We start from the raw sequence: 19,789 nt of genomic DNA, 5'->3' as shown, positions 1-19,789 counted from the left end.
TCCCTCCATTCTGCTGTTGGACCCATCCACTAAGTTTTTAATTTCACTTACTGTATTTTTCAGTCCTAAAATCTCCATCTAGTTCTTCTTTATATCTTGTTTCTCTATTGAGAATGTTTGTGTTTTCATTTGTTTCAAACACATTCCTCATTGCTCACTAAAGCATTTTTATGATGTCTGCTTTAAAATCTTTGTCAAATAATTTTAACATATCTGTCATCGTCTGTTTTGGCATCTACGGATTGTCTTTCTTCATTTAGTTTGAGATCTTCCTGGTTCTTGGAATGATGAGTGATTTTTCAGTTAAAGCCTGGACATTTTGGAAATTATGAGACTCTGGATCTTATTGAAATCTCCTATTTTAGCCGGATTACTCTGAAACCATTCCAGCAGAGGAAGGCAAGGGCCACTGCCCCGATACTGCTAAATGGAGGTAGAAATTCAGGTTCTCACCCAGCTTCTGGTGTCACCCAAGGGAGGGTCCACCTTGTTACTGCTGAGGGGAGGTAGGAGTCTCAGCTTCCCACTAGGTCTCCACAGATACCTCCTTGGCTGGGAGGAGTAGGAATGCCTCATTACTGCCCCCTACATGGCCTTCACTGACACCACAGGGAAGGGTGGCTTTGTTACCACTGGGTGATAAAGTCCTAATCTGCCACTTGGCCTCCTCTGACACCACCCAGCAGGGACAGGGAGGGGCACCTTGTTACTGCCAGATGGGGTTTTAAGTACAGCCTCCTCACATGGTCTCCGCTGACACTACTGGGGGGGAAGGGGAGTGATTGTTACTGCTGGGCGGCTCCCTACTCAGCCTTTTCTGACACGACCCTGGCAATGGTGGTGGGGGACAGGGTTAGGGTGCCTTGTTACAACCTGGCAAGGGTGGAAGTCCAGGCTTCCCTCTTGACCTTTTGCTGGCTTGGGTGGAGGTGAGGGTTCCATAGTTTTTCTCCATGGTGTTTGGCTGGGGTAAAGCACTTATTCTCTAAGTTTTATCTGGCTAGATTGTCCACTTCCCAGTCCTTTGGCTAGAGAGCAGCTTTTCTTGTTTTGTTTGTTTGTTTTTCATCTCTGCTCATGCCCATTGGTGCTTTCAGGTTCCTGGCTTCTTCAGCTAGAAGTCTGGGATGGATGAGGCAAAAGAAAATCCAGGGAATTCAGCACCATGTCATGCCTTGGGTCCTAAGGTCTCTAGCTGTTCTGCTTGTTTTATATATTATGTTCAGGGATTTTAGTTGTACTTAACTAAAGGAATAGGGAAGAGTATGTCTATTCCATCTTCCCAGAAGTCAAAGTCTCCAAATATACTTATATGCTGTTTTTGATCATTTCAATATCCTAAAACCTTAGGGATGTAAACTTGTTTTTTCTGTTCTCATTCATAGTGTATCATTTTCCTTATTATCATCTTTTAAACTTTTAAGTGGAAAACCTGAGAACCTGAATTAGGATCGCTTTCTTCAGAGAGGATTTGCATCTATCTCTGCTGGGAGCCACCAGGCTTACTAACTGGGGACTGTTTTAGTTCTATTCAAGGGTCCTGGTTTCATACAGAATTCTCAGGTTCCGTTTTCCTGTCCTGCAGCAGGAATGCTCAAGGGTTAGTCATCTAAATCTGGGGCTCTTATTGGCAAGGACATCTGGGCCATTTGTTTACCATTACTGTCTAGCCTTTCAGCTCACTTTATCTTCTTTCTTTTTGTGGGAGAGGGATTGGTACAACTTCAAGATTTTCCTTATTTTCTTTCAAGCCCAGAAATGCTTTTCAAAAACTATGTCTGCTATAGTATATCCAGGAGCTGGTTGTATTGTGGTTAGAGGGCCAAAATCACTGGTAGAAATGGATATTCCTTACATATGACATTTGCTAGTACTACCTTGAAAACAACCAGAAAAATAGTCATGATTAACAGATTTTTGTTAAAAGGCCAGACATGAAGATTTTATTGTTAATGTTTTAAATTCCTTAATGAAAGCTGTCATTTTAGGTAGGAGAGACAGATTTTAGAATAATATGCAATTTTTAGTACCTACAGCACAACTGAGCCTTGCTTACTATATTACCATAACTGTGCTCTGGGTCACGGACAAACTTGGTCTTTTGCGGAGGAGTTAACTATCGAAAACTGGAATACTGGAGGGTATACTTGAAAGCAGTGAGGTGTAACAGCTATGAAACACGGTCAAACCTGTAGTCTATGGCTCAGCCTCACTACAGAATTGCAGCTGTAGCTGAAAAGTCCTTTGGTCCTTCTTCCTAAGAGTAAAAACCAAATCTCTGTTTTATGCTCCTGTGGCTTGTTCTCTCTCATTCTAATAACCTGTTTTGAAGGTCCAGCTCACTGCATTCCACAGAGACATAAGAGATTTTTTGATAACCAGTGTTGTTTTAGTCATGACTCTTCTTTCTTCCACTTATTCAGTAAGTAAATTTAAGAAGGTGACCATTTCTTGGTAAGCCAAGAATCAAATTTCAGCTTCCGGGAAACACTTTTCCCTCATAATCTTGACCCTTCTACTTTAAAATCTTGTTCCAAGGATAGCTCTGTACAAACTTAATTCTTCAGTAAGAACAATAATGATTGCTAATACTTATTATATGCCAGGCTCTGTTCTAAGCATATATATATATATATATAAAACAATCCTAAGACATAGATATTTGGGCTGTCTTCAGTCTGCAGGCAAGGAAGCTGAGGCACAGTCATATAACCCAAAGTTTCCCAGCTAGAAAGTGCTGTAACTGACAGTCAGTCCTCGGCTGTCTGGTTCCAGAGTCTGTGCAATTATCCTTTAGTATAGACTGGCTATAGACCAAGACCAGACCCAGTATGTGTGATGATATGAGTCTCTCTAACAAAATTAAATGTAGTATTTTAGTAGGGACTATAGGTTAAACCACAAATACATTTATTCCTCTAAGAACAGTATGCCATCTTTTAAATTTTGAAGTTGTTATAATCAATTGTCTCTGCAGTTTGCTTGCTCTTAGTAAGCTGACTAAGAAAAAATCCCACAGCAGAGTGATTTACCAGCACCATCCTTAAGTTGCAAATCTACCCTTTATCACAGAGCAAAAATACACTTCAGATCAACTCAATAAAATAACTTGAAGGGTTCACAGAAGGAATACTCACATCTACTTGTCATGCATTCCAATGCTGCAAGGCCCCCTTTTCAATGGTCTAACTCCTATCCTGGTCTTTTTATAGCCTGAAAACAAGGAATCACCCAAGTGAGATATCCCTTCAGAACACTGTTGAAAATATATTAAACAGAGAGATATCCCAGATCCCTGTTCTAAATGTTAAAAAGGTATTAGCATATAGAGAAAATATCTGTAGATGGATTCTATTAGGTTCTAATGAGTTTTTGCTTCCCCCTTTTTGATAATGTCTTCAATTTCTTCTGAGACCTTTCCTTTGTAGTCATTTGGTTCTACTGAGTTTAACTTCTCTTGATACTCCAGTGGCAAACCATTCTCTTTTGCACCCAGGCAAATCACCTAGAAATGGTTAAAATAAACAAAAAACCCTTTAGTTAGGAACATAATTTAATTTAGTATACCACAGCTTTATTTGTAGTATCAAAGTATGAAATATTAGCTTTCAGATAACTCTAGAATAAACAATTCTAGAACAAAATGGAGGGATAGTCATTCCTCTCACAATGAGCATGAACGTGCAGGGAGTTTTCCAAGCCACAAGATCCACCCTTATGGAAGAGCAATTGTACTCAGTAATATGATTTAAAATATTTTTATATTAAGAGAAAAACTTATTGTACAGAATTTGCATGATTTTTTAAGAAACAAACACCATTCTCCAAAAAAATTTCCAGTTTACAGGTAGCAGTTGTAGTTGAATCCTGGAGTCTACTCTACCTCTGAATTAGATGTGAGGGAATAAATAGCAAGTGTGTCCAGTGGTACTTCCCAGATCCATACCAGGCTTAATTCCTCTAGGTTCCTTTCTAGAAAATTCCAGATTAGGCCCAGGAACTGGGTCACCCTCTCCAGGTATCATGTCCTGATTGGGCCTGCCAACAAGTACCTAAATTTGGGTTTCTGAAAAGGGATGTTGGACTCTCGTATCCCTGATTTTGAAAAGCAGTGTGACTTATTTTTCCATCCATCTGGAAATGGAAAACATTTCAGCAGTAGGATATATATTTTTTACCTACAAAAATGAATCTTGGTGTTCACGAAATACTGTTTTATGGAGGAAAAAAATGATTACAAAAGCATGGGTATAGAATAACTCTACAAAAAATACACTCATACATGCTATTTTCTACTTTAAAGAAGAAAAAAACATGTCTAGAATTATGACTCAAATACATTTCTACAAGCTTTTTATTAATAAATGAAGTTTTAGGGACATATTTCTATCATTATAAATAAATCTGAACATTTAGTTATTTGGTATATAACTATCATTTTGTATTAAAAAAACATCTTGATTAAAATGAATTGTACATGTAGAATTTAAAACACACAAAGCCTTTTAAAAACAAGATATTCTTTAGTTTAGCTCAGTGAAAATTAACAAGGAATCACCAAAAGTCTTTGTAAGTAGTTAGTTAAAAGGATACCTTTTTATACTGGGGTGATGGGGGAACACGCTCATAATTTGACATCTGATAACTTCGACAGGTTATTTCTTTTCCTTCTTGAGTAGAAACATTAACTTCTATTGGGATATACATTCCACTTTTAACCCCTTCTTGCCTGAAACCAGAACAGTCAAATTTTAATCATACTTGACTTAGCCAAGTTAGTTTACCGGATTAAAATTTTTAACTGTCTATGGATGTACTTGCTCCCTGTATATTTTGGGATAGAGTAGAAGTACCACCACATCAAAAGGAAGTTTAGCATTTCAAGTAGAAAGCTGGAGACTTACTATTACTGGGTATGCTTCTAATAGATCTCTATATTTAGCCTATCTAAAAACATGCTTCAGTGTAGTTATTTCAAGCTTTGTAACCCTGAAACATTGCTCTCTAGGCTACAAAAACGACTCTGTGTTCTGACAGCAAGAGAATATCCACCCAGAGAAAAGTAGAGAGGATGGCTCATTCCTGTTTGCAAGTGAAGTAAAGTATTAAGCATGTCAGATGCTTGTCTGCTCTCCTCAAATCCTACTCTTTTCTGCCACTTTCTTTGCATTAAATGCTCTGCCACACAACTCTTGAGTTCTATTTATAAAGAGCATCAAAGCATTTCTAACGTTTTGAAGTTTTTACAAATGATTATTACTGTTTTTACTGATTCAACTGCCACCTTAAAGAATTATTTTTTAAAAACTGACTAATAAAAACTGAGCTGCTTTTGAAATCAATAAAAGTATGTAACAATTACAAAAATCTTCATGCCTTCTCACAATATGAAACTACAAAGATACTTTTATTAAAAAACAAATAGAATGAAAATAAGGACTTCCATCAATTATAGAAGAGATTACAAATGTCTCCCCAAATCTCAATCAGAGAGTGTGACCCTTCTAGGCTTTTCTTTTTAGGAATGAACATTATACCTTTTAGGTTAACTCTAAAGTATAAAGAATATGTCCATAGTATATGGTTTTGAAAAACCAACACATATATACACATCCTTGCATATGATCCACTTTCTAAATTAGTAATTATTTAACTTATATTAGAAGTCACCTACTTATCTAGAGAACTTAAATTGCTTTTGTTCATTTTCCATACTACTCCCCATACTTCATCGCCAGGACTTTCAAAAATGGTGGCTATACCTCCATGCCAAGTTTCACTAGTTTTGCCTTGGGGATTGCCAAAGTCAAGCTTAAAATCCTACAAAGGAAACCAAAGTGATATGATCAGTATCCACATGAACCAAAATTTCCTTCCTCAAAATAAAAAAAGATTTACCTTGAACTCCATGCAACTAAAACAAACTTTGAGTTCCTTCTGTAAAAAATACAAAGATAAACAACCAAGGACCCAGATCTCAAGGACTATAATTTTTCATATTTTTCTTTAAAAATGAACTGTATACTGAATATGTACACGTATCTTACCATAAACAAGAGGCTTAAAGGGGAAAATAAATCCCATAATCCTGATGCCTTAACACAGTTATCTTTATTTTTGAAAACTACTTCCCAGCCCACTTACATACACATAGATTTTAACTTAGAGACAATCATAGTGTACATAATTGTTGAAGCTGGGTGATGGCTACATAAGGGTTATAACATTCTTTCCACTTTTATGTATGTAAGTGTATCCTATTAGCATATTTTTTTGTCCTAAGGGAGCTGGCATTTGAGGGTGATCTGTACACTTATAAATTTAATATTCCTGAATTGTATTAACATATCTATAATAATCATAAGAGCAGCTAACACTTACTGAAAAATTACTGGGTTCTATACACTGTGCTATGAGCTTTATATGGACTTTTTAAAAATCCTGTCAACAACTTTTTATACCCATTTAACAGAAAGAAAAACTGTGGCTTAAAAAGATTAAGCAACTTTCCTAAGGTCTCACAACTAATAAGTAATGGAGTCAAGGTTTCGAGTTTAGTTTCCTCCCTCACAGAGGTGAGTAATCCAACGACACAGCCAGGAAGATTAAAAACCCTTACTTGGCTGTTTGGTCTAAGAAGATTTCTTTCCATCTTTCCAGGGCTTAGCTTCCTTAATGATAAAAAAAAAAAAAAGGTTAGAGTAGATAATAAACCTAAGGTTTATATTTTATCTCTGTCACTTTTATTTTCTTAAAAACCTGTCAGAATTTCACTAAAAAGGTCGGTTTGAGTGACCAGTACCTTCAATTGGTATACTGGATGTTCTAGGACCAGGTATCCCTGACAGGACATCAGGAGATCTGATAAAAGTTACAACCACACTAGGAACTGGTTGTCTATTGTTAAATCCAATAGACAATTTTCATTCCTTGTCTTGCTCTACTTCTCAGCTGCTTCTGACATCGTTAACCACCCGGTCTCGATCTGTCTCCTTTCTTTTAGGCTGTTCCTCGATCTCCTCAATTTCCTTTGCCAACTCCTCCTCCACTACCTGGCCTTTAAATGTTGGAGTTTCTGAGGGCTCAGTTTAGGCGCTTTTCTCTGTTCAGCAATTTGCTCAAGACAATCTCATCCCCTCCAATGGCTTCAAATACCATCCAATATTCTAATCGTCTTCTAATTCAGCTCAGATCTCTCTTCTGAGCTTCAAAAGTGCTTAGAATATAGTGAGTATTTAATGAATGTTCACTAATATTTTTATGCTCACTTGGATATACAACAGCATCTCAAACTTAGTACAGCTGACCCTTGAATAACACGGGTTTGAACTACACAGGTCCAGGTATACGTGAATTTTTTTCAATAAATATAGCATCTATATTTTCCTTTTACATATCATCAAATTAACTAAGTATGGGGAAAAGTTCGAGTAGAGATTAAAATAGAGAATATGTGGCATCAAAAGAAAGAGGGTCTGAGTCCTGATTCTATCCAAACTTTTTCAGCTTCCTGCCCTTGGGTGAGTCATGTATCAATTCCTTTGTTTTTGAGGTAGAGATGGCAGTTCTGATTTTCGGCTGGGTGAAGGGTCAGTACCACTAACCCCGGCATTGTTTAACGGCCAAATACATGTACAAACTGAGCTTGATTTTCCCTCCCAAACTAATTCTCCTCTTCTTTTCACAAACATCACCGTCATCTACTCTGTTGCATCAAAAACCTTAGTCATCCCCATTATCTCCTCTTCCTTTCACAATCAATCACCAAGGCCTAACAGCACTCGCTCCTAAATATCTCCCAAACCCATCTACCCTCCACTGCTACCACTGCAGGGTGCCATTATCTTTAGCATGGACTGCTGCAAAGTCTTCCTAACTGGGCTGCCTACATCCACTGCTGCCCCCACCCTTCCAATCCATTTTCCATAGCAACCAGAACCAGCTTTCAAAGATGTAAATCTGATGTTTCATTTGCTTAAATTTGGCAGAGGTCTTCTCATTGGTCTCAAGATAAAGACCCAAGCCTTCTCTGGCCTCTGTGGTCCTGTAAAATGTGGCCCTTTCTGACCTCTCTAGTCTTCATGCTACACCCTCCTCACACACTAGATTCCAGCCACACTAGCTGGAAGGTCCAGCTTTTTTCTTTCCTGAGGTCTTTTGTCCCTGCTGTTCATTCTATCTGTTTGCTTCCCCCCTCCCCAGTCATTCAGGTCTCAGTTTAAAAGTCACATTTTCAGGAATGGCTTTACTGAGCATCCCGGTTAGGTCAGGTCCCCAAGTCATACACTTCCATAGCACCTTGTATGTCTCCTTTAAAAAAAAAAAAAAAGATTTCACTTTTTTTAAGAGCAGTTTTAAGTTCAGAACAGAGCTGAGAGTAAGGTATAATATGTCTCCTTTTAAGAGTGACCATACCTGTGACGGAATAATCATTTGCTTGATAGCTCTTTGCTGCATTCCAATTATAAACCATCTGAACTTCTTTCCCACGTTTGGGGAATTCCCTGCCTTATGAGTTTGGGGGTAGACAGTGTTCAGAGCCCGACTCCTATTTTTGAAGTTTCAAATGCCAGTAGTTGGTTCTCCCAGCTTTTGTTGAAGTCAAGGCATGGGCACGTGGCCAAGACTTAGCCAATCAGGACACCCACCTAGGACTTTGAATTAGAAACTAGTGACCCAGGGCAGCAAAAAGTCCACCTTGGTGGTGGCAACCATATTTGGGTTTCAGGAACTTGGAGGTGTAGTGACAGTAGCAGGCAGGGTCCAGAGCAGGTGAGGCACAATGCAACGTCCATGTTTACCAAGCTTAGCGGCGATGCAACAGTGGCCTCCTGGGCTGGTTCTGTTGCTGTCATACTGGCTGTTTTAGAGCTTCCCTTTTATGCCTGCTTGTTTTGTCAGCTTTGTGGTCCTACCTTCCTGGTCATTCTGTGAGCTCTTCAAACGGCCTTTCAACACATTCTTTTTCTGCTTGAATCAGCCACTTCTGTTGCTTGCAACTAAGAACCCTGACAACGATAGCAGAGACCATGTTTGTTTGGTTCAACAATATCAAAAGGCTTTGTACATAACTTGTTTGAGTGTCTCTCCTATAGACTGGGAGGTCCTGAAAGCAGCCAGCTTTACTGAATCATCTTTGCATCTCCAGGTAAGTGCTGGAAGAATACGCACTAAATGAATGAATGGACTGTACTGAGAGCAATGATTCTTACCAAGGCAAGCGAAGGTTCATCCAGCCACTTAATTTAACTGAGCACAGCCCTTAATGTAAATAAGACACGGCTCCAGCTTTCAGGACCTCCCAGATCGGGAGCAAAAGGCAGGTAAATGGATTTTTACAAAACCAGGTGACAAGTCCTGGAGCAAAGGAAGGTACAGAACAGAAAGCAACTGATTCCCTGACTTGGGTCAGAGAAGGCTTCTCAGAGGGACCAACCGAATGGATTCTGTGATGATGCCCCTAAATCAGTGGCCAAGGGAGAGGCGCTGGGATCTGGGCAGAACGAGCAGCTGGTGAGAACGTCAGGAGGGAGACCTCAGGGCAGCCTGGGAGGCACAGGTGCCAGAGTAGCACAGCTCAGCAGGAGTCAAGCACAGGGCTGAGGGCGACAGCGACCGGCCCGGGGTCGTGCAAGGAACCCTGATGTACTCTGAGCAGAAAGAGCTGCATTCCCGGCCCAGTGCTGCCAACAAGCGGCGTAGAGAAAGCGAGTTCTCGAAATCCTGGCTCCCTCGTCTGCAGAAGGGGTCAGAGGCCATCGTAGTGGCCGGGAGGAGAGCACTGACCTGCAGGCGGGCCACGCTGCAGAACACGGCCGAGGGGTTTCGGAGGTGGATCCGCTCCGTCAGCAGGTTGCTGCCATAGGCGAAGTAGAGAAAACTCTCCCCTTCCTGGATCCGGAGGTCCTCGCCGCCCGAGTTCGCCATGTCCCACCGGACGCCTGCACGGACCTGGGATCTGTAGCAGGAGTGTGAGGAGAGGACGAGGAGCATAGCGCGGTGGCCGATGACCGCAGTCCAGGAAGCGCGGCACCGCGCAGCCTTAGAGGTTAGGGGAAAGGCGGGAAGCTGGGGCCGGGCGAGTCACCTGCGAGCACTCTTCTGACTGGCTGCCAGTGCCCAACGCTGTGAGTTGCTCCCTCTGATTGGCCAGCCCACCGCCTCCTCTCCGCTCGCTTCTTGGACTTTGCAATACTCTGCCCAGAGGCGACCCGGGGCTGATTCCACATTGGACCCGCTCCTCTGTTGTCCCGCCCCTGTGTTCAAGGCTCGCTCTGATTGGCTCCCTTTGCGCGGGGGCGGGCCAGGTCCCCCATTTGTGGGTAGTAGCTCGCCGGTCCCGGCCAGATATTCTTACCTTTGGGTGGCTTCTGCGTGGTTCACTGGCTGTGTGTGCTCTTTAGGGAATTTTCCATTTAAGATGAAACAGCAGCTCTGGTCATGCCCCCCACGGTCCATCACCCGGCAGGTCGCCCCTGTCCCGCTCTCTGCGTTTGGAGTCGGGACGTCTATTCACTCCCACACGCTGGTACCCGCACCCCTAGCCCTGATCACCTCCCTGATACCTTTTCTAAGGACGCTTGGCTTCTTGGAAAAGCTCCTCTGAGTGTCAGGGGCTCCCTTCCCTGGTGGAAGTAGCGTGCAGCGTTCAAATCACGACGCTTGCTGTTTACTTGGAAGCCCAAGCTCCGGCACTTCTCGTCTCTGGTTCCTCCTTTTTTTTTTTTTTAATTCTTTTTAAACATCTTTATTGGAGTATAATTGCTTTACAATGGTGTGTTAGTTTCTGCTTTATAACAAAGTGAATCAGTTATACATATACGTATGTTCCCATATCTCTTCCCTCTTGCGTCTCCCTCCAACCTTCCCTGTCCAACCCCTCTAGGTGGTCACAAAGCACTGAGCTGATCTCCCTGTGCAATGCGGCTGCTTCCCACTAGCTATCTGTTTTTATGTCTGAGTAATAGTCCATTGTATGTATGTGCCACATCTTTTTCCATTCATCTGTCGATGGACACTTAGGTTGCTTCCATGTCCTGGCTATTGTAAATAGAGCTGCAATGATCTGGTTCCTCCTTTAAAATAGAGATTATAAGATGTTATGATCACAATTACATAATTTATGATCACCTATCTCCTAGGGTTGGTGTAAGTATTAAAAGTAACTTTGTTAATGTTATTAGGTGCAAAAGCTCCAGTGTAAAGATATAGAAGTATTGTATAATAACAATGATATAAAAACTCTATATTGTTAACTTTGAAATGAAAATATTAATATGAACTCAGGGCCTAGAAGCAATGACTATCCTTGGCACCCAGATTTTGATCTCTAAATACCACTTTTCCACTAAAAGGTACCAGGGCTCCTTGGAGAAATGGCTGATGTCAGTCGGGTCAAGAGCTGAGAAATAATAGGAGCACTTAGAACATCATGTGACAGAAAGTCAGGAGGTATTAAAAAACGAGGTCCTTTGAAAAGAACACAGAAGCTAGCTTGAAGGAATGCCCACTGGCCAAAGTTAGAACAATTTGAGCATCAAAATTAATAACCGCAATTTATTTAAAATGTCAAGCATAATATTCATTTCCACTAAAGTGTAAAGCAAATCTAAAAAAACAACAGTTTTAAAAAACTTCCTTTGCCATACTACTGGCAGTGACTATTACACCAACTCTTTACTCTGAAAAGTGGTAATTTAAGAAAATTACCATTTATCCTGCTTTTCTAGTTGCAGCTGTATTTCAGGGTAACCAAATGGCCCCAGTTGATGAGGAAACAGTTCTCTTTACAAAAACATGCCAGCTAAATAATGTAAAATGAAGGATAGAATTAGAAATTCACCATTTTGCAGTCCCTAGTGGAATAATTGATTCATGCCAGGATCATCAATGAGACCAATTGGTGAAAGTGAGATAGGGAACAGGATATTCACATAGAGCCGGGGATTATGTGCCAGTCATCAGGGAAATCCATAATGACAATGGAGAAATCTGGCCCCTTCCCACCTTAACCTAGATCGATCTTATCATCAGTAAAATGGACCAACCTGAAATTATGTGTCTCCTGATGTGATACAGTATGAAGCACCAGCATCATTTGAGAAGTATTGTTTCCAAAAATCTTTAACCTCAGTATAATCAAGCAGGAACTACAAGGATAGAAGTAGACAATCAGAAAAATCCAGAACAAATGGTGAGACATCCTGCAGAACAAATGGCTCAATTTCTTAAATTAACTCAGTGCCATAAAAAAAAAAAAAAAGAAAGAAAGAAGAAGAGAAATAAAGCAGTACCGAGGGAGGGCTGTTTTATATTAAAAGAAACCTAAGACACGTCATAACCAAATACAATGGCTTGTCCTCGGTTCTGATTTAATAAACCAGATATAAAAGATATTTTGTGAGCAATTGGAGAATCTGAATACAGACTAAAACATTAGGTGATATTAGACAGTTGTTTTTTTATTAGGTATGATAATGGCATTGTGCTTATGTAGAAAAATATCTCTTTTTAGATACACATATTGGTGTATTTAGGGGTAAAATGTTTGCTATCTATACTTTTAAATAATTCAGAAAAATTAAAATATGGAAAGTGTTAAATGTTAAACTGAATGCATATATGGATGCTTGTTTTATTATTCTTTTCTATATATTTGAATATTTTCATGTTAAAAATTCAAAAAAGAAAAATGGTGATATAGGTAAAGCACTTGACATAGTGAGCATTCAATAATAAATTTGTTGTTATATAATCTGCAAATAGGAAGGTTCATACCTTCTCCTGCCCCCCAAACATTAAGGCAGAACTTGACATACATATTTGGTCATTTTAGTAAGCAAGTTGCCTTCCTTGACAAAATAGCCCTCTATTGCACGATGAATTCCCAAGGTCTCTCCTTCGGAGCAATACCATTTAAAACATCCTTCCGTGTTTTAAACTGCTTTCAACATTTAAAATGTATTTATTATTTAATTAATTACTTTTAAAGGTATTTTACTTCTTTTCTCTTCCTATACGTCTCACTAGTTGCTTAATTTTATGGTGACTGATTTTTCTCAACACTATTCTGTGAAAATTTTCTGAAGTTAAACATTGATGTTTCCTCAGACACAAAATCTTTTCTTACCCCAGTGAAGCATTTTATTTAGCTTCCCCATGTTGGTTGCCATGTATTGACCCCGGTTGGCCAACAAGAGGCAGTAGGTAACAACGGGTTTTGTCTTTTCAAATTTAACCAAAATAGATAACCAACAAGGAGCCACTGTGTAGCACAGAGAACGATACTCAATATTTTGTAATAACCTATAAGGGAAAAGAATCTGAAAAAGAATAGATATATATGTATGTATAACTGAATCACTTTGCTGAACACCTGAAACTAACACAACATTGTAAATCAACTAAACTTCAATAAAAATTTTTTTAATTTTAAAATTAAGAAGTTTTTAAACTTTTTTAAGAAAGCAAAGCACACTTAGGAAAAAAAGAACAAATTTAACCAAAGCCTGGTTAATATTAGTTAACATTCACTGAGTGCTTATTAAATGCCAGTCTAAACTCTTACATATATTAGTTCATTTAATCCTGAAAGTGGCCCTATGCAGAAATTACTAATATATCCTCATTTTTCAGTTGAGGAAACAGATGTGCGGGTTAACTAACTTGCCCCAGGCTGTAGTTAGCGATGACTGAAGCAGAGATTAAGCAATCTGATTCTAGAGTCATCACTGGATGTTGCTTCCCAAATTTCTCAAATTGTAAAGCCCTCGTGGTCTACATATAACTGGTTATTAATAGCTCACTTTCAAGTACAATCTCTATCATATCTATAAGGACACCATGAAATAATAGTACTAGCGTTCAATTACTTGATAATAAAGGTAACGAGGTCAGATTTCTTCTAAATGTCATCTTTTAATCCAGTGGACTTAAAGTTTTTGGTTGTATCATTAAAATTTTTGAGCACATATTCTATATATATAATAATATATATAAAACTATATATATGATATAATATCCACAAAGTAGAAATTTTAAAAATAACTATTTAACTGTCATATCAATGCAAAACATACAAGTGGGGCAAAGTTAATTATAAATAATAGTGGATAAAAATCCATGTTTCAAATAGTCCTCCTATAAATTTCCATTTTCTAGCTAACCTTGTCAAATCTTATTAGATCACCATTATTTTTATATCATTAGGTAGGTGATGAAGAGTTTGTCCCAGAAGTCAAAAATATCAGCTCTGTCCCTTTCTTTTTTCTTTTCTTGTGCTTACAATTTTAGTAAGAGCTTCAGTCCAGTTCTTGGCAGAAATCTTCTTTGTGAGAATTAGTTAGTTCTCTGGAAATCCACTTAACCAAGCAAATTACAGTAAATCACGAGCACAGAAAGTGAAAGAAGGAGGGCTAGTGTCACTGTAAACCGCTCCTCAGGAAGGCACTCCCACCCCTCCCCCAGGGTACCTCATATCTCTTAAGAGACAGATGGGGCTTCCCTGGTGGCGCAGTGGTTGAGAATCTGCCTGCCAATGCAGGGGACACGGGTTCGAGCCCTGGTCTGGGAAGATCCCACATGCCGTGGAGCAAGTGGGCCCGTGAGCCACAACTACTGAGCCTGCGCGTCTGGAGCTTGTGCTCCGCAACAAGAGAGGCCGCGACAGTGAGAGGCTCGCGCACCGCGATGAAGAGTGGCCCCCGCTCACCGCAACTAGAGAAAGCCAGCACACAGAAACGAAGACCCAACACAGTAAAAAAAAATAATAATAATAAATTAATTAATTAATTATTTTAAAAAAGAGAGACAGATGATGACTATCTGACTGTGGGTTCTAGTGTTAAAGGAAAATTCTTATATTAGTATAGATTTACTAAATATAGTAAAGGTAAAGCATAGTAAAAAATTCTAGGGAATTCCCTGGCATCCCAGTGGTTAGGACTCTGCGCTTTCACTGCTGAGGCCCTGGGTTCAATCCCTGGTAGGGGAACAAAGATCCTACAAGCTGCAAGGCACGGCCACAGAATAAATAAATAAAAATTCTAATATTTCGGATTAAAAATAAAAATAGAATTTTAATTGTTTTCACACCTCAGTGGACCAACTCACTCATCCACTTTGAATACCATTGCTGCCATCAATTTCAGCGCTATCACTTTTTTTTTTTTTTTTTTTTTTTGCGGTACGCGGGCCTCTCACTGTTGTGGCCTCTCCCGTTGCGGAGCACAGGCTCTGGACGCGCAGGCTCAGCGGCCATGGCTCACGGGCCCAGACGCTCCGCGGCACGTGGGATCCTCCCGGACCGGGGCACGAACCTGTGTTCCCTGCATCGGCAGGCGGACTCTCAACCACTGCGCCACCAGGGAAGCCCCAGCGCTATCATTTTTAAAAGAACACTTCAAGGCAAAACATTTGCACATCATGGCAAGTTTGAAGAGGTGTATGGTGAGAAGGCAGTGTGTCTGCTGAGGAAGGGCAGCTGGCTGCTTAGGCAAGGCCATTTGGGGCAGTAGAACTTCAGTGGGACAGAAAGGGACTGGGTGACATGAATCTATCTCTTAGCTCCGTGGGCTGAGAAATTTAATCTTGGCTCTGGGAGAAGATTCGCACAACCAGACTCATGAGAGATGGGTGTATACATCAGAAAGCCAATATTTTGGTATAAGATGAGAACTGTAGCAGATAAACCAGATACCTGTGTTCATTGATCAATGCATTTTCTTCCATGAGGAAAATAAAAGCCAAATGAGAAGGCTTCGGGTGTGAATTTAGCATGTCTGAGGAACATCAAGGCGGTCAGCTGGTTAGAGTGGAAGGAATAAGAGAAGGAGTGGTAGGAGTTGAGGTGGAGAAGTAGGCAAGGGCCAGCTCATGTAACACCTTGAAGACCATGATACGGGGTCTGGATTTTATTCTAAGAAATCAAACGCTATTGGGGTATTTTAGGCAGGCATATGATGTGACTTACTTTTTAATAGGGTAATTCTGGACGCTGAGTGGAGAATCAGTTCCAAAAGGATAAAAATGATAGTTAAGAGACAAGTAAAGAAGCTATTCCAGAAGTTTTGACAAGATGGTGGCTTTGGACTAGTGTGGTGGGAGTGAAGGTAGAAAGGACTGATACGGGTGCTTTTTTATGGCAGAGAAGACAGGACTGCTGAGGGATTGGAGGTGTGATTGCATGCCTACCAAACAACTTTCCAATTGTAATTTGTCTTTTGAGTAGATTTTCCTTCCAGAGAAGGAAGCACTGATCTGGGAACACAGGGATCTGGTTCTCCTCCTCATTGTAGTTTTTTCTTCCCTGAGAATTTGAACTTGAGTCTGAAAGGGTTAGGTTACTCTGTGGGCGCCAAGACTGTAGCTTGTAACCCTCTGAGCTGGTCTCAGCCACGTTTACAACAGAAGGAACGAGAAGAGGAGGAAGGTGATCTGAGTGACAGAGAACAGAGCAGACCACAGCCTAAGGGGAGAAGGGAGATAGAAAAATCTGAGTCCTGAGTTCTTTCCAGTGCCTGGCTCCAGCCTTACCAAGATCCAGTTGAGTTTCTCACTTCCGTTTTCACAAGGCAATCTCAACCACCTTGTACTCCAAACCACTCTGGTAACGAAATAAAAATTCTTATTAAATGCATATAGTTTATGAGAAAAGCAGCATATTTAATTCCACAACAATATTTTAGAGTGTATCTTGAAGACTTCTAGCTCCTTTGGGAGCTAAAGTATTTTGCTCTGCCTGTATTGTTTTAAATAAATATATATTACTGAGCTAAAGTATAGAGAAGTCATTATTTTTTTAAAACAGGAGAAAATCAAACAAAAGTTTAATAACACGAATACATGGAAGAGACCCAGGAAAACTAAGAAACTTCAAGAAATTATTATTAATTATATGTGGTCCCAGGTTACACTGGCAGTAGGAAATAAGTAGGAACCTCCAACAACTACATCCAGTAGGAAATCATTCAGGCACTAAGCAGTTACTGGGAAAGAAATCTATTCACTGCCTAAAACCTAAAATGAGTTACCTCTGACTGATCTCTGCTCTCCTTTGAAACCTATACCCAATCAGTCAGTAGACCTGTTACTACTCCCTTCGTTTCTGCCTTCCTCTGCATTCCCATGCTCCCCGTCCTCGCCCTGGTGTCATCATCACACACCTGGATCCCTGCAACAGTTTCCTGGACTCTGCTTTTCTGTGGAGATGGGTTAAGGGTGCAAATCACATGAAGACAGCACAGACATGGCTTTGGGGAGTGGTGAGTAGTTCAATTTCAATAGAGCAATGGATTTGTATCAGGAAATGGGAGACAAGTCTGGAAGGAGATTAGCATAGTTGATGGGAGGGCCTTGAATTTTCACTCAGAAGTTCATACTATTTGGTGGTCAAAGAGGAGACTTTTTTTACTTTTGAGCCCTCTCCTGCACCTTTGGAAACTCCTTCTTGTGGCTGTGTGTGGGATGGCCTGGGAGGGGGTAGGATGGGGAGATGGCTGAGTGCTGGATGTAAGTTCACTGCAGTAGGCAAGGTCATGAAAGCCTGAGCTGGGGCAGTAATTATGGAGGGGAAATGAAGGGATGCAAGGGGGTAAAGACATAGTCTTTTAATTTTGGGGGGGATTTTTTATTGTATCACTCCTTTGAGTAGAAACCTTCAGAGGCTGCCTGCTATTTATCACTTTATCAAGTTCAAGCCCTTGTGCAAGCCTTTATTATCTGATTCCATTCTGTCTGGCTGGTCTGATTTCTCAGGTGATAGTAAACCCACTGGAGGTGGGGACCACATTTTATATTTCTGTATACCTACAACGCTTACTACAGCAGAGATGAATAGTAAATACTTGCTGATTAATTGAACCAGAGTCAAAATCTCCCCTACCCTTTGCACAGGCTCCCAAATCTTTTTTTCTCTTTGATTTTTTCCAGCTTTCCTTGATTTACTGAGAGGCACTTGAGCTCTGAGTTATTTTAAAATTTATACTAATGCTCTAATATATGGGATCCTGTGTAAATTTTATTAGCCATAGTAGCATTTATGTCTCCTCCCAGCTTATGGTCTGGCATATGACAGGGAAACATGTCAGAATACGTTAAACCCAAAATGTTTTTTTGGTTGTTTTTTTGTTTTGTTTTTTGTTTTTTACTTTTTGGCTGCACCTCGCAGCATGTGGGATCTTAGTTCCCTGACCAGGGATCGAACTCTCACCCCCTGCAGTGGAAGCTCAGAGTCCTAACTGCTGGACCGCCAGGGAAGTCCCCAAAATGTTTTTTTGGGGATAAAAAGAATAGTAAAACTCCAGGAGGCAGTGATTTCTCAGTAATTTGATAGATTTGACTGATAGATTTGATAGTTAATCTGTATCCTTGTTTTGAGATTAACCCCGAAAAGTAGTTCCAATAAAGTTTATTATTTAGGGGCTTCCCTGGTGGCGCAGTGGTTGCGCGTCCGCCTGCCGATGCAGGGGAACCGGGTTCGCGCCCCGGCCGGGGAGGATCCCACGTGCCGCAGAGCGGCTGGGCCCGTGAGCCGTGGCCGCTGAGCCTGCGCGTCCAGAGCCTGTGCTCCGCAACGGGAGAGGCCGCAGCGGAGGGAGGCCCGCATACCACAAAAAAAAAAAAAAAAAAAAAAGTTTATTATTTAGTGCTTGGGTAAATGGTCTCTTTTGATATCTATCTCTATGTCTATTTATATCTATAACTATACACTTTGGAAAGGCATCCACCAAACTGTTAAGGGGGCTTACCTGTGGGAAGGGAAATGGCATTGCGAGGGGAGCAAGTTGAACAAAAAGCTTTCACCTTTTCATTCTGTATTCTTTTATTTTTTTTTGCATGTTTGAGCATGTATTCTTATATTTTATTATTTAAAAATACATATATTATTAATATTATTAAATTCACATCTTATGTAATTTTAGGTCAATATCTAGAGATCTCATGTCACAAGGATAAAAAGAGGGTAATGACTAAATAAATTGCCTAAAGAGAAAATTGATGCAGCAAATACATTTCCAAGTTGGCCTACCTCTCAACACATCAATCAGATAATCAGGCCAGATCAACTCAACCTTGCTCTATGGAAGGATATTATCTCATTCTGCAGGCCCCAAAGCTGTAGAATCTTACGACGCCTATCTGGATGTTCCCTCTTTGCTCTTTGAGATGTCAGTGGATACAAGAACAAGAATATTTCCCTAATCTGGCATTGAAGAAGGTCTCACATATGTTCTAGGATATGTTAGGTCCTCCTGCCAACCTTAAATCAGTTACAGAAGGTCCTGGTGTTATTACAGAAGGTCTCCATGTTATTTACCACAGGTATATTAGATCCAGAGGAACCATTCTCAAGATTTACTACTGTTAATGTTAAAGTCTGACAAACTGCATCATAATATATTCATTTTCTCAGCTTATATGTCCATGTTATTTCTAACACTTTATTTATTTATTTATTTATTTATTTATTTATTTATTTATTTATTTATTTATTTATTTATTTATTTATTTATTTATTTATTTATTTATTTATTTATTTATTTATTTATTTATTTATTTATTTATTTATTTATTTATTTATTTATTTATTTATTTATTTATTTATTTATTTATTTATTTATTTATTTATTTATTTATTTATTTATTTATTTATTTATTTATTTATTTATTTATTTATTTATTTATTTATTTATTTATTTATTTATTTATTTATTTATTTATTTATTTATTTATTTATTTATTTATTTATTTATTTATTTATTTATTTATTTATTTATTTATTTATTTATTT

At 39.6% G+C, this 19,789-nt stretch overlaps 1 protein-coding gene and 1 long non-coding RNA gene across 5 annotated transcripts in view; both read right to left on the bottom strand.

Annotated features, from left to right (window-relative positions):
* Positions 1–2,880: 2,880 nt before the first annotated feature.
* On the bottom strand, positions 2,881–10,945 carry GGCT (gamma-glutamylcyclotransferase). Of its 2 annotated transcripts, none has more exons than XM_007118623.4 (4): positions 9,787–10,945; positions 5,675–5,820; positions 4,594–4,729; positions 2,881–3,505 (listed from the first exon to the last, which is right to left on the bottom strand). In XM_007118623.4, the coding sequence occupies exons 1-4, from the start codon at positions 9,991–9,993 to the stop codon at positions 3,362–3,364; spliced, it is 633 nt and encodes a 210-aa protein (XP_007118685.1). In that variant the 5' UTR covers positions 9,994–10,945; the 3' UTR covers positions 2,881–3,361. The 2 variants fall into 2 exon arrangements, with proteins under 2 accessions (XP_007118685.1, XP_054940910.1); XM_055084935.1 differs by having other exon boundaries at positions 2,881–3,213.
* An 8-nt stretch (positions 10,946–10,953) lies between these two features.
* The window catches only part of LOC102983575 (uncharacterized), a 63,439-nt gene continuing 54,603 nt past the window's right edge, over positions 10,954–19,789 (bottom strand). For all 3 annotated transcript variants that reach the window (XR_008617364.1, XR_008617366.1, XR_003679821.2), the window contains 3 exons: positions 16,534–16,603; positions 12,048–12,149; positions 10,954–11,075 (listed from right to left, as the gene is read on the bottom strand). This is a non-coding gene — a long non-coding RNA (uncharacterized lncRNA). The remainder of the gene's footprint in view (positions 11,076–12,047; positions 12,150–16,533; positions 16,604–19,789) is intronic.

The sequence above is a fragment of the Physeter macrocephalus genome, chromosome 5, assembly GCF_002837175.3.
Source record: "Physeter macrocephalus isolate SW-GA chromosome 5, ASM283717v5, whole genome shotgun sequence".
In the NCBI taxonomy this organism is placed as follows: Eukaryota; Metazoa; Chordata; class Mammalia; order Artiodactyla; family Physeteridae; genus Physeter; species Physeter macrocephalus.
The sequence above is the reverse complement of the archived record's forward strand: the minus strand, read 5'-3'. Positions and strand labels throughout refer to the sequence as shown.